Source organism: Leptodactylus fuscus, chromosome 3, assembly GCF_031893055.1.
Source record: "Leptodactylus fuscus isolate aLepFus1 chromosome 3, aLepFus1.hap2, whole genome shotgun sequence".
Taxonomy (NCBI): Eukaryota; Metazoa; Chordata; class Amphibia; order Anura; family Leptodactylidae; genus Leptodactylus; species Leptodactylus fuscus.
This window is the reverse complement of record NC_134267.1, coordinates 102326609-102339987: the sequence shown is the minus strand read 5'-3', so window position 1 is coordinate 102339987 and position 13379 is coordinate 102326609. Positions and strand designations below refer to the sequence as shown.

General features: G+C 42.5%; 1 protein-coding gene across 4 annotated transcripts in view; it reads right to left on the bottom strand.

Annotated features, from left to right (window-relative positions):
* GOPC (golgi associated PDZ and coiled-coil motif containing) overlaps positions 1 to 12725 on the bottom strand; it is a 32267-nt gene extending 19542 nt beyond the window's left edge. For 2 of the 4 annotated variants that reach the window (XM_075268098.1, XM_075268099.1), the window contains exons 1-3: positions 12411 to 12725; positions 4351 to 4515; positions 769 to 792 (exon numbers count right to left, since the gene is read on the bottom strand). In XM_075268098.1, coding sequence (XP_075124199.1) covers positions 769 to 792; positions 4351 to 4515; positions 12411 to 12665 — 444 coding nt within the window. In that variant the 5' untranslated portion in view covers positions 12666 to 12725. The remainder of the gene's footprint in view (positions 1 to 768; positions 793 to 4350; positions 4516 to 12410) is intronic. The other 2 variants (XM_075268100.1, XM_075268101.1) reach the window with 1 other exon arrangement.
* Positions 12726 to 13379: the final 654 nt, after the last annotated feature.

Below are 13379 nucleotides of genomic sequence, written 5' to 3'. Positions count from 1 at the left end.
GTCCTATAAACTACCCAGAATTTCCTAAAACATTTTTCTTGGTCCAGTTATCACAGAAGAGCCAATGTCACAATTGAATTCAATAGTGGAAGCGGCTCTCCTGTGATAGGCCGTTTCAATTTCGTGCCCGAACAAGTGCTTAGGCGCAAAATTTAAATGGATAAATGTCTATACATAGCAGAGCCACCCACTGGCAATTTTTAGATTTTTTAAATATCGAATTCAATAGCAGCAGTGGCCCTTCTGCGATAGCGGGACCAACACTGATGACAGCAGCAGTGGTCCTGCTATCATATTTTGGGGCAGCCAATTTAGTTTGCCTGAAACTATTCCCAAGTTGTTCAGTTTCCTTAAAAACCAAACTATTTGGAAAATTAGGATAGAATCCAGTTCATTACAAGCCAATTTGCTCATATCTACACTTCACAAATGCATCTGAAGCGATGGCACTAGGCACATGTTCTATACTGCATGAAACTAGTAATACTAATAATAGATTGTAAGCTATCATGTTGCTGCGATCCTTTAAGAAAGCTGTTCAACCATAACTTTCCCTTTACAGCTGATGCACAAAGTCCTGACATTTCTGTAGTTTCTTCCCTACTGACATTATCAATGCCTTAGTAAAAACTGCACGTACTGACTGCTTTCTTTGTGGTATTTTTTTTATTTTTTTTTGCCATGCAGTGGTGGTGTGGAGCTACTACTATATCTGAATGGAAATCGTGAAGAAAATCACAGTGAATGACAGAATCATGCATTACTCACCAGTACTTCCATACTAGGGACAGACTTAGAGCAAGAAGAAAGACATAAGGTTAGAACAGCAATTACTGTTAAATAGCAGAGTATTAAGATATACGGATATTAAAGAGGACCTTTCACAATCTCCACCAACTCCAACGTCTTGCATCCTTCAGTAGCTGCTGCTCCATTGATTCCAGCACAGGTGGAATTTTCTCTCTAGCGCCCACTGTTCCTGAGCAATCATTGCTGCTAGTTTCAGCACCCAATAGGCTGCAATAGGGTCTATTGTTAGGCAGCACTCTACCATTTACTCCAAGATTACACCTCGTTCACATCTGTGTTGGTATTCCATTCGTGGGAGTCCACATGGGGACACCCCCCCATAAGTATCTGTACATGTAGGTACATACACGACTGGTGATGGCTCAAAAAGTTTTATGTTTGTGTAATGACAGTCACCTCTATTACAAAAGTGTCTGACCACTGTATAAGCAGTGCCGCCCCTGCTACCTCTTGTGTCACCCCCTTGTGCTCTTGTGAGCACAGCCCTCAGTCCCATTGTGTGAAGTGACTATTTCTTTGTAATGTATCTTATTGTCTGTACTTGAATTCTACTAATTGTACAGTGCTGCGGAATATGTTGGCGCTATATAAATAAGATTTATTATATACATCAGAAACAGTCAAGCTTGATCTATATATCCATTCTAATACATCCATGTTTATAGACTGATTTATACATCTTTGTCTATATAACCATTTTGCAAATATATACCTGAACTACATTGCTATGTGTAGCAGATATCTCTGCCTTCCCAGTGTATGTTCAGGTCTATATGAAACATCTCCAGCCTAACTATTCAATGGACCACATGGCCAGTTATATCTATTGCTGGGACACATGACAAAATATGATAATGTATGTATGCCATTAGCTTTGCTATTTTCATTTCATTTTCAGTGTGTATCTGTTGTTCTAGTCTTACTAATTGCTTTTATTTACCAATTGCCATCAATACAGTTTACAAGGTGCAATTGTTTATGTGTTGCTACTTGCCATTTTAGGTCATCTACCAGAGTCACCTACCTATCTGGGATCTCCTAATATTGCCAAGCATAAGCCCTTAAACTTATGATTTGGTATGAATTTACCACCAACTTCCCCTTCTCGCCTTTCCTACTGTTCCCCCCCTCCTCTCCCCCACTCTTCTCTCACTCCCCTTAACCTCCGTGCTTTCCTCACCTCCCATTTTGGGACTCCCCTCACTGTCATAAGTGCTATAATTGTATGAACTATGTCTGTATTTGTTTGACTTATTTTTTCTAAATCCTGATGAAGGGCAATCAATGTCCGAAACTTTGCTTACATTCACCAACTGTATTGATCATTTAAATACTTTGCGGCTTTCACTTGTGTTATACACGAATTATTAAACCCCATTTATTAAAAATACACAAGCTCAAAAAGTTATTGCAGTGCGGTCTTTTCAAACATGTGCCCACAGGATACTAGACAGCCCAAAAACTGCTGAAATTAACATTACCAACTGCTCTAAAAAACTGCACTGGAATCAGCGGAGTGATGCCTATTAAAGAATGCAAACAGTTGGAGTTGAGTCCGTCGAAATGGTAAAAGATTCTCTTTAAGAAAGGGATAATAAAGAGGTTGTCCGGACAAAGAATTTTTTTTTTTTTTTTTTTTTTATTTTACATAGGCTGAGGGAAGTGAAAAAGCAATAAGAGCAGAGATGTCTGGTCTTGCTGCTCTGGTGTCATCTTGAACTGAAACTCCTCGTTGACTGTGACGTACCAGATCCCTGGCGCTGATTGGCATCCAGGTCACATGGCGGGGACTTCTGCCGGAAGACAACAATAGACCAGCAGTACCGGACCATGCTAGGAGGTACCAGAGCATCGGGCAAAGGAGAGTAGGATTTTGTTTTTATGGTTATTGGGGTTTTTTCACCTTCCCCAGCCTATTTAAAAAGTAACATTTTTGTCTGGACAAAACAGTTAAGATAAGAAAAAGAAACACCTTGTAGCATCAAAAAAAAATAAATAAATAAATAAAAAATACTAAGATGCTAACTCCCAAAAACTAAAAAAGCTAGTCACAAAACATGCAGAAGCAAGTCAGTGAAGACGTAAGCTCACGTCTAGATTTTAAAGTACACCATTGTCTTACGGAAAAAAAAAATGTGATTACAGAGAATTTCGCTATGATTACACTACACGTGAATGAATGTTGTTTCCTTAAAGGGGAATCCGTCATCTCCATTATTATTTATAGAGGGCCATCATATTCCAAAGCACTACAGACATTGATCGCTGTCCCATATATTTCCATACCACCCTCAATGCTTGTCAGGTGAGGTCTCAAATGCCAGTCTGTTGCCACCATCAACACAAAAATAGCTAGTTATGTATGCATATTCAGGAGGTAGAAAGCTAAATGAAAGTCAAGCACTCCAAGTCCCATTTTTTTTCCACCATAGTGTATGGTGATTTTGGGTGACTATATTTGGAATATGCTTTACTAACTCAAATCCCTTTTTATAAAACTGGCTGTAACATTCTTATTGGCAAACTGAGCCGTTACTAGGGAAAGCACTTCATGGCTGTATCTTTGGTTTTATACCACCTAGAAAAATGCTTCTGAAATCACAAGAAAGCTGAGATCTAAGTACCATCTATAACAGGACCTGAGATATTACTAAAAACGGTGCCAGGAATTTAAACTTCGTAAGCAACAGTTTATACTACATATAAAAAATAAAATAATCACATTACCGACTGAATTTAACTAGTGATATCTCTAATTATTTTACAGCTAGTACGTCTCAGCTTGTATAAGATACCAGAACCATTTTTGTAGGTGGTATGGAACTGGAAATGCAGCTATGAAGTGACCATCCCCCCTTCGGTAAATGCTTCATCTCTACATTCTGCATGGAGTACATGTGCAAGGACAGTCTCCCCAACAATGGTTAGTTACAGCATTGCTAATTGGAACTTTACAGCCCGCTTTCTATTAAACAGATGTTTGATTAATAAAATATTACAAAACCGTTCACCACACCAACCCCCCCCCCCCCCTTCCCTTCCCAGACAATAGCGAGAGAGAAAAAAAAAAAAAAAAAAAGGCCATTAACACTTTAAGGAAGGATATGTTCACATGTGGCAGATACATTGTAGATTTTCCATCCAGATTTGGGACAGAGAACCATCTGCATATTACAGCTGCAGTAAGGTGGATGACATCTGAAGCCATCTCATGCACACGTTGCAGAAAGGTCTTAAATCCACACTGTGTCAATTATGTTTTCACCCTTTGCAATGCACTGGGTGAAAACTACAACAAAGCCACAACAATATCTGCAAGTAAAATCACAAGAATATTACTGCCAATTTCCATACAACTCCACAACGGATTTTCTAGATTCTTTGTGAACATACCCTAAAGACATGGTCCTACTCTTTCAACCAATGGTTTCTCCTTAAGATGAGGGATGATCTTATACATTCAGAGGAGCCTCAAAAATAAACAAAACAAGAAGTGTGATTGGTCTCAGCCCATTCAGCAGCCATACAGCTGGCACTTACCAGTTTGGCTTTGATTGCCCCAGAGTCCACATTTTGGCCTGTCTTGGCATGTAATTGTAGTTGTACAGCATGGAGTTGCAGAAGCTGGTCATGAACCTCTTTCTCCAATACTGCTTTCTCTGCTTGAGTTTCTGTCAGTTCTGATTTCAAGTCCACAAGCTGAGCCTATTTATTAAAAAAAAAAAAAATCAAATGTATTAATTTCATAAGGAGATATAGTCTTGGCTGTAAGTGTATTAAAACAATAAATTTAGAAAATTTCACAAAGAAATACCAAAAAAGGACCGCACAAAATTATTACCTCCTCTTCAAAATTGTGGGTAAATAACGGTTTCAATCAAACTGACCTGTGGCAAGTAACAGGTGTGGGCAATATATAAATCACACTCGAAGCCAGATAAAAAGGAGAGAAGTGGACTCAATTTTCACATTGTGTGTGCCAGACGAAGCATGGAGAGAAAGAGGAGAAGAGAACTGTCTGAGGACTTGGGAACGAAAATTGTGGAAAAATATCAACAATCTCCAGAGATCATGATGTTCCTTTGTCCATGGTGCACAACATAGTCAAAAAGTTTACAACTCACGGAACTAATCTCCATGGTCGTGGATGGAAGAGAAAAATTGATGAAAGGTTGCAACACAGGATAGTGGATAAGCAGTCCTAATAAAAGTTCCAAATAAAATCAAGTTGTCCTGCAGGCTCAGGGTGTATCAGTGTCAGCGCTAACTATCCATCAACATTTCACGCTATGGCAAGAAACCCAAAAGTTGACCCCACTGCTGATATGGAGATATATTAAAAAAAAAAAAAAAATCTAGCGACCGCTTCAGGCGGCGCTATGCCGGGGCTCCGGGGGAGGGCGGCATTTTTGCTGACCTAATCCAGTCCAGGACAAGCTGTCCTGGAATAGCTTAGCGTCACCGTCTCGGCAGCCCGGCACGGGAAGCGAGTGGTGTATTGGGGCGGCCCTGTGGATGCAGCGCTGCTCCAGCGGCCGCCCCTCACGCTTAGCAGAGAGCAGGTCCTCTCCCTGCCTGCTCTCTGCCTGCTAACGACGCTCGCTCCGCCCTGCCCCCTCCACTCGGCCCCGCCCCCTCCTCCGGGGGTGGGGGGCGGCTTTCTGACGTCCGCCTCAGGCGGCACAAACCCTAGGTTCACCCCTGACTGCAGTTTGCCAAAATGTACATGAGAAAGCAAAATCCACACAAATAGACATGTTCAGATCCCCTAAGGGACTTAAATCTTGGAACATCTGATAGTCAGTGCATTACACTGCAATACTAATGTACTGCAGTATACAGAAAATTTTACTCACTTGTAATATAAGTATAGTAAAGACAGACTTAGGAGCATTAAATAGGCTCCCAGCTGCCAAGGAATCAGCTTGTATCCCTGGCAATTTGAGGCATCATGCTGCCAGTCCTCAGATGCCTTTGTCATGTGTGACCACAGTATCTGAAGGGTTAAAGGGAATCTATTATTGCTAAAATCAATTATTAAATAAGCATATCTTCAGATAGCCTTTATAAAGGCTATTCCAGGCACACTTTTTTTTCCCCCTTTCTTACAGCAGTTTTTCCACAAATCCGGTTTTATTCATATGCAATAGAGAATAGAGAGATACCGAGCACACTTATAGTGTAGATGGTCTATTATAAATATATAGATGAATTATCTGGTGTTTATGAAAAGAACTCAGGACCTGGTGGCCTCTCACCTGATCGGGTTGTGACTCCGTTCACAACTCCGTTTTCAGCAATATTAGGCTTCGTCAGAGTGAGAGTGGCAGCACGTCTCTATAACACTGGTCAAAAACCAGGAGGATGCACCAATGGAAGAACAAAAGGACGGCGCTCTCAGGTCCAAAGGAATTTATTCAAAAAGAAGATTGCACTCTTCTTTTTGAATAAATTCCTTTGGACCTGAGAGCGCCGTCCTTTTGTTCTTCCATTTATTCATATGCAAGTCATCTTCAAGGAGCACAGGGGGCCTTATTTCTGTGCTCCGAGCACAGCTGCATCATAAGGAGTTCAGGACTCTGATCATAAGCACTGATGCCAAAACAAGACCCTGGAGTTGCAGGGCTGGACCATAATGGGAGACTCTAGAGCACCTTCCTTAGACTCCTTGCCAAAAACGGGTTAAGCTGGAAACCCCTTTAAGGCTAAGGAACCACATTGCAGAAACTCAGCGGTTTTTTGTTCCAGAATTTGCCTGAAAAGGAATGCAAAATTACACTGATTTAGGCTATGGCTCCACACTGCGGAAAAGCTGCTTTTTTGTTGCAGACTACAGAGGAGTGAGTATATTCGATCAAATACCTCCCCTGCATAGTTATTGGTGTAAAAAAGCGCCAGGGAAGGTGCATCAAATTTTTACTGTGTTTACCGTGTGGTATTCGACCGATTACACTAATAACTACGCAGGGGAGGTATTTGATCGAATACTACTTGCACATCTCTATTGCAGACCTTGCTACACTTTTTGAGCCACATACAGGAGTGAGTTGAGCAGAATGGTAACTTATAAGTGCTTCCATTATATTTCCCATACTTATATAGCCACTTCTGGGTTTGACCCTCAGCAAACAAAAACAAAAAAAACAAAAAAAAAACCCAGCTTTTCCACAATGAGGCCTTATTTATAAAGGTGTTTCCTCCACACAATAGAGAATAAAATGTCTGTCACTAGCTAGATACTATGGAGATTAGATAAATAACCTTAAAAATGCCTCGCACCCCCATGTGAATGGAGTGCCTCATGATGCAATAGTATACATGTGTGGCCACCACTCCACTTACTTTTTAGGACAATGCTAGAGACTGGCGTTTTTTACTCCCCACCTTCCATTTACTGAATTTTATGAGGGCTCATTTTTTGCTGGACAAATTGTACTCCATAAGTGCAAGAACTAAAGTGGTTTTCCCCATTAATTAAGATAAGGCTAAGTTCAAGAATAAAGTATGAATAAGTTGGCCAACCGGTAATATCCCATGTGTCTAGTTTGTTTATTAATCCTGTTGGCACCATACTACCTTGGCACCACAGTAAGCTGGTCACGTATGAGCAGTTTGATTTCTTCCTCCTTCTCCCGGAACTGAGAGATCTAAATCAGTGCATCTGCCCATGTACAAGCACCACAGTGATATCCTCTGTGGTGTGCAGCACAGGCTCATTTAAATGTAGATTGTGAGCCCCATATAGGGATCACAATGTACATTTTTTTTCCCTATCAGTATGTCTTTGTAGAATGGGAGGAAATCCATGCAAACACAGGGAGAACATACAAAATCCTTGTAGATGATGTTCCTGGCAGGATTCGAACCCTGGACTCCAACGCTGCAGTGATAACCACTGCGCTAACCACAGTGCTACTGTGTTGCCCCATGAACTGGTGATTTATGTAAGCAACGTCACTAGTCTCTCTCCAGCACCCATGGCATGAGACCGAACAGACACTTGGAGTAGACAATGAAGTACCAGGGACAGGAAAGTATGTTTTAAGTTACACCTTCTGTGGCATTCACAAGAGTACTACAGGTACTACTACTGACAGTACTACCAGTGTACAACTGGACTAATGTTCTAAGTGGAATAACCTAGGGGCCTGTACTAGAACTATTTAACTAGTTTAGAAATGATGCAGAAGTTAGACTCAAAGCTTAAGTAAACCGTTGGACAATTTTAGATTTTTTTGGCAGAATTAGTGTCATTAATAAGTGTTGTAATATACTTTGCCACATTTTTGCTCCTTTGGATAAAATCCTGCCTCTATTATTTCCCTTGTTCCTGTATACAGATCTGTTCCTGCCTCTCACTGAGTAACTGTATATGGAGTACAGAACTGTGTAAAATGTAGAGAAAGCAAGGGTGAGCGTGGGGCGGTGGTGGTTGTGTGGAACACCGCAAACAGTTATATCTCCAATATTATAAAGTGTAGAAATTTGCTTTTGGTCTTATATGAAAGGAGATTTTCAGTGCTCTTTATATCAGGTATTATGCAACTGCATATAAAATATAATTATCCTTATTCCGATTTCCAGTGATATTTCTGGAAACAATAAAGATAGCACTACAACTTTAGCATCACATGAAAGAAAAAAAAAAAAACCATAAAGAGGCTCTATCAGCAAAATTATGCTGATAGAGCCCCACATATGCGTGAATAGCCTTTAAAAAGGCTTTAAAAAGGCTATTCAGGCACTGCTAAAGTTATATTAAACTCCCTCTCCTGTTTTAAAATAAAACCCTAAAAAAGAATATGTTAATCTTTTCTATCGCGCACGGTGGGCGGGCATTCAGGGTCCAATGTCATCTTCAGCCACGCCTCCTCTTTCAGCGATGTCCTCGGGTCCCATCTTCCTCCGGCGCTCGCGAACTGCCATTGATAAACAAAATGGCGCGGGTGCATGCGCAGTAGCAGTACTAGTAGCAGCAGCATGCTACTGCGCATGCACCTGCGCCATTTTTTATCAATGGCAGTACGCGAGCGCCGGAGGAAGACGGGACCCGAGGACATCGCTGGAAGAGGAGGCGTGGCTGAAGATGACGTCGGACCCCGAATGCCCGCCCACGAAAGATAAGATTAACATATACTTTTTTAGGGTTTTATTTTAAAACAGGAGAGGTAGTTTAATAGAACTTTAGCACTTTTTAAAGGCTATTCACGCATATGTGGGGCTCTAGCAGCATAATTTTGCTAACAGACACCCCCCCTCCTCCTTAAGGGTTAAGTCCCACAGTTTGGGAAACCATGATCAACTGAAAAGAAGGCTGTGGGTTGAGGGATGAGGTGACATGATATCTCTAGGCATTACTGATCTAGGGAATTGACAGTAATGTTCAGGGATTCATTTTATTTAATAATGAATTGGGTCTATGCCATTAAATTGGTTTTTGGTAGTCTCTGGATCAACTTTAAACTACTAAACTTAGTAGGCCTAGGTCTGGTCCCCCCCCCCACCCCAATTGACTAACTACGTAATGCTGTGTAATGAATAGTGAGTTAAGTGACCCGGCGGATCCTTCTTGTAATTCAGTCACCAAACAGGTTCTGCAACTGGTTATGTGATAAGTAGCCTGACCTGCCAATCCACAAGTTACTATTTCTATGCAAGTCTAGGAGAGCCTGGATGTTATATTCTCATAGACTTGCACAGAAAACGGAAACTGTCAAGACAGCATGTGAAGGTCAGTCTTCTGATCACACGACTAGCTGAAGAACGCATTTTGTTCCTAGAAATACAAGAAGAATTTGCCAAGAGAGTATACCCACCAGTCAATATATTATTATTTTCAGGGCAGTGTCAAAACTAACAAGATTGTGGTTTTTGGCATGTTTCACAGGAGCATGGAGGATGACCAGAGCTAGGGGAATCTGTTGCTAGACAGCTATGAAAACTTGTTCGGTTGCCATATTGCAAGCACAGCCTGAAAAGTTTCCCTGTAAACGGAAAAAGAGGAACAGGAAAGTAAAGAAAATGTATCATCATGATATCATCATACTGTAAAACAGATGCTCTATAGAGGTCATAAAATGGCTTTTGGGCGTTGCTGGTTTTCCATTTTATTCTTCAGAGATAGTTTCAAGGCTGCTGTGTTAACTGTGCTGCAAGAACACAGCTCTGGTCAGTGACTGAGACATAGATAGGTCTGAGGTAGCCTAAAAATCCAGCTCATCAGCCTCTCAGTCCATGCACCATGCTTAGTATGACAATTCTGCTGCAGAAGATTGAATGCTGTGTAACACAAGCTAGCAGAAATGTTAGTGTGTACAAGGCTAACAGCAAGAATGATAAACTACAAGCAAATAAATCATATCACGCTAGCTTGAAGCAGTAACTATGAGAGGTGTATCAGCGATTACATTGAAATATATTAAACACACCCAAAGCGCCAAGTAGGAGACTGTAAACAAACATTTCCTGAGTGTAGCATAAAATCACTCTAAGGCCCCGTTCACATGGGGCAAGAGGGGGCGGATTATGGTGCTGAATCCACATCATAATCCGCCCCCTCACTATAGAGGTCTATGCAGACCGCCAGGCTACTTTTTTCCGTGAGCGGCATGTTGCCACTCATGGAAAAAAGAAATGAGCTGTCCTTTCTTGAGACGGACTCTGCGTCTAATTCAGCCCCGGCGTCCGCCTCATGGCAGCACCCTCCAGACTAAGCCCATTCATTTGAGCCTATTCCGGAGGGGGAAGCCGCGACAGGCACATTTTGGCCCGAGAGTGACGCGACCCTCTCGGGCCAAAATCCGCTTCCCGTGTGAATGAGGCCTAAGGCTACAGTCACACCTGCATTCGGTGACCATTGGAGGATTCCATCTGCCATTTGGCTTCGAAAAAAAAAAAAATGCAGAAAAAAGTCCTGCAAACTAGACTTTACTCTCCACATTTTTGGGGCAGAAACCTCACAGACCCCATGGTCTATGGGGTCCGTGGGTTACGGTTTCTTTTAAGCGGATTTGGTTTCTGATTTTTTGGGTCACCAAGTAGACCCAAAGAAAGGAAATCCAAACACAGGTGTGAACCTAGGGTTATTCAGTCAGCAGCTATGAAAACAGACTGCATCAAAAAATATTTTCTGTAAAGGTGAATGGAGAAGGATCAAAAAAGTCAGCCATTTTCACACAACTGAGATAGGTTCAGCAAGCTTTGTCCATGCATTGGCCCGAACCTGGCTCAACTGAGCTGCGTTTTGTTGGGTAAGTTTGGTCAATGCACAAGTTGAGTTTCCTGACGTCCAAAACCAGCAGTGTGACACTGGCCTGAAGTCAAGAAGCTACATAACCAATAAGTGCTTTATCATCCACTATTTAGCACTTTAGGGGCGTTGTACTGCATTCATTTTTATGGACTTGCCAAAGAAGGACAATTCACTCCTCCACTATTTTAGGAAGTACCATAGAGTTGAAAAGATGAGCAGTAGCGGACCAGCATGACTGTTCACATGATTACTGATGGTGCCAGCAGTAAGACTCCCATTCAGACACACTCTAATCTAGGGGTATTCATATACTTCTAGCAAAGATCCTCTGACCAGACTCTGCCATCAGGTGAGGGCCCGAGCTAAAATAGTAGCTGAACATGCCCAGTTACATAGTAGATGAGGTTGGATAAAGACATCAGTCCAACCTATAACCCTAAAATCCCCTACAATGTTGATCCAGGGGAAGGCAAAAAAAAACAAAAAACCATGAGGCTTTTGCCAATTGGCCCACACACTGTATGATGCACCATTAGCAGCAACGCCACGTGTTATAATGACCTTTTGGTGTCCCCTTAAACAGTATAATATCTCATTACTGCACCCCCACACAGTATAATGTTCCTGAGTGTCCCACACAGTATAATCCTCCCTTAATACTCCCTCAAAGAACTGGCACTGACAGCAGTCAGGAGAAAGACTCATCTCCCTACCGCTGTCCCCTTAGCCCTTATACAATAGCGGCAGTAGGGATTGGCAATCAACATTACACAGAAGCATAGCCACGTTACTCCTGTGCAGGTACTGAGGACAATTACTGATCCTATTGTAATGTATCAAGGCTGAAGGAACACATAGGTGGGAGATGAGTGGTTTTCCTAGGCACTGTTATTACAAGGCAGAGAGCAGGCAGTGGTCCAGACATCAAGGGGCCACTGTCTGTGGCAATAAGTGTTTCTACTCCCATTAAGGACCCTTCCATGTTGCTGGGCCTGGCAGATTCCCTTTAAATGCATGTTCCTATTACTAGTAATGAAGGCATTTTGTCTTAGTATAATGCGTGTCCTCATTTTTCATCGGTGGGGTGCTGGGACCCCCACTTACTCAGAGCGCGCAAAAGCCACAGCATTAACCTGCATAGCACCAGTCCTGGCTGTGCAGGAAACTCCAGGCTATGGCTCCTAAGAAGAAAGTGACAATTCACTTTATTCACATATGAAAATTGCGATGTCCCTGACAAGCAATCCTATGGTGCGGAGCTAAGGGGTATACGGGTGATATAGATGGGGAGAGGCCTGTAAACCACTGGAGGTGTGCACAGTAAGCAGGGTCAGGGGCTGCCACTCACCTCCAACTTGTGGTTGATCTGACTCACAGTCTGAGCTTTATGGCACAGCTGAGCGAAGCAGGAGCTCAGACTGGTCATCTTCTGCCTGCCTTCATAAGTGATGTCGGCCTGGTCAGGGTCTATCTCCCCCAACAATAGGTCAACGTCCACGAACGCCTTATCGAACTCCTTCTCCAACACCTCCAGCCAACGAAACATAGACATTCCCGGTACAGGCCCCGAGGAAGAGGCGACCGAACACGGAACCGCCGACATGACGGAGCAACGGAGAGTATAGACTGGAGACCGAGAACGTCACGGTGACCCGCACGGTGATTGGCTGGTCGCTGTGGTCACAAGTGCAGGAACGTCGTGATTGGTCAGTTAGTGGAAAGGATGAGAGAGAAGGAAGGAGCGGGTCACATTCTCCAGCTGTAGCTTCTGATTGGCTGACGTCACACGGGGGGGGGGGGAATATGCTGAGAGCCGGCGGATATCTATGGACGCTGCCGAGCACTAAATAGGCGCCGCTGTGTGTGTAATATACTGTACACTCCCACAGGCGTAGCTGCAGCCTGGAATAGCATTTATACTTCCGGAAATACTTCCTCTGTACCGTGTAGGTAATCGCCAGCTTTTGGCTGCCACAACTTTCAAACTTCAGGCGTGAGCAAATGATCCCTGAATAATCATCGCTTGATCACATGATCAGGGATACTCCCATACTTATAAAATGCAGCATTGCCAGGGACAGATGAGCTATTGGGTCAGTTACATAACTGTACACGTCTAGAACTGCAGCTTTATTGACTAGTTACCTGATCCATTTGGAACATTAAAGCAACCTGCAATTATAAACATCTTTTCTTAACCACTTCAGTACCGGGCCAATTTGTGGTCCAGGACCAGACACATTTTAGGTTTATTTTGTATGTGCGGTTTTGAGGTCTGTAACATTTTTCTCGTATGTCTCAGTCAACTAATTTTTGT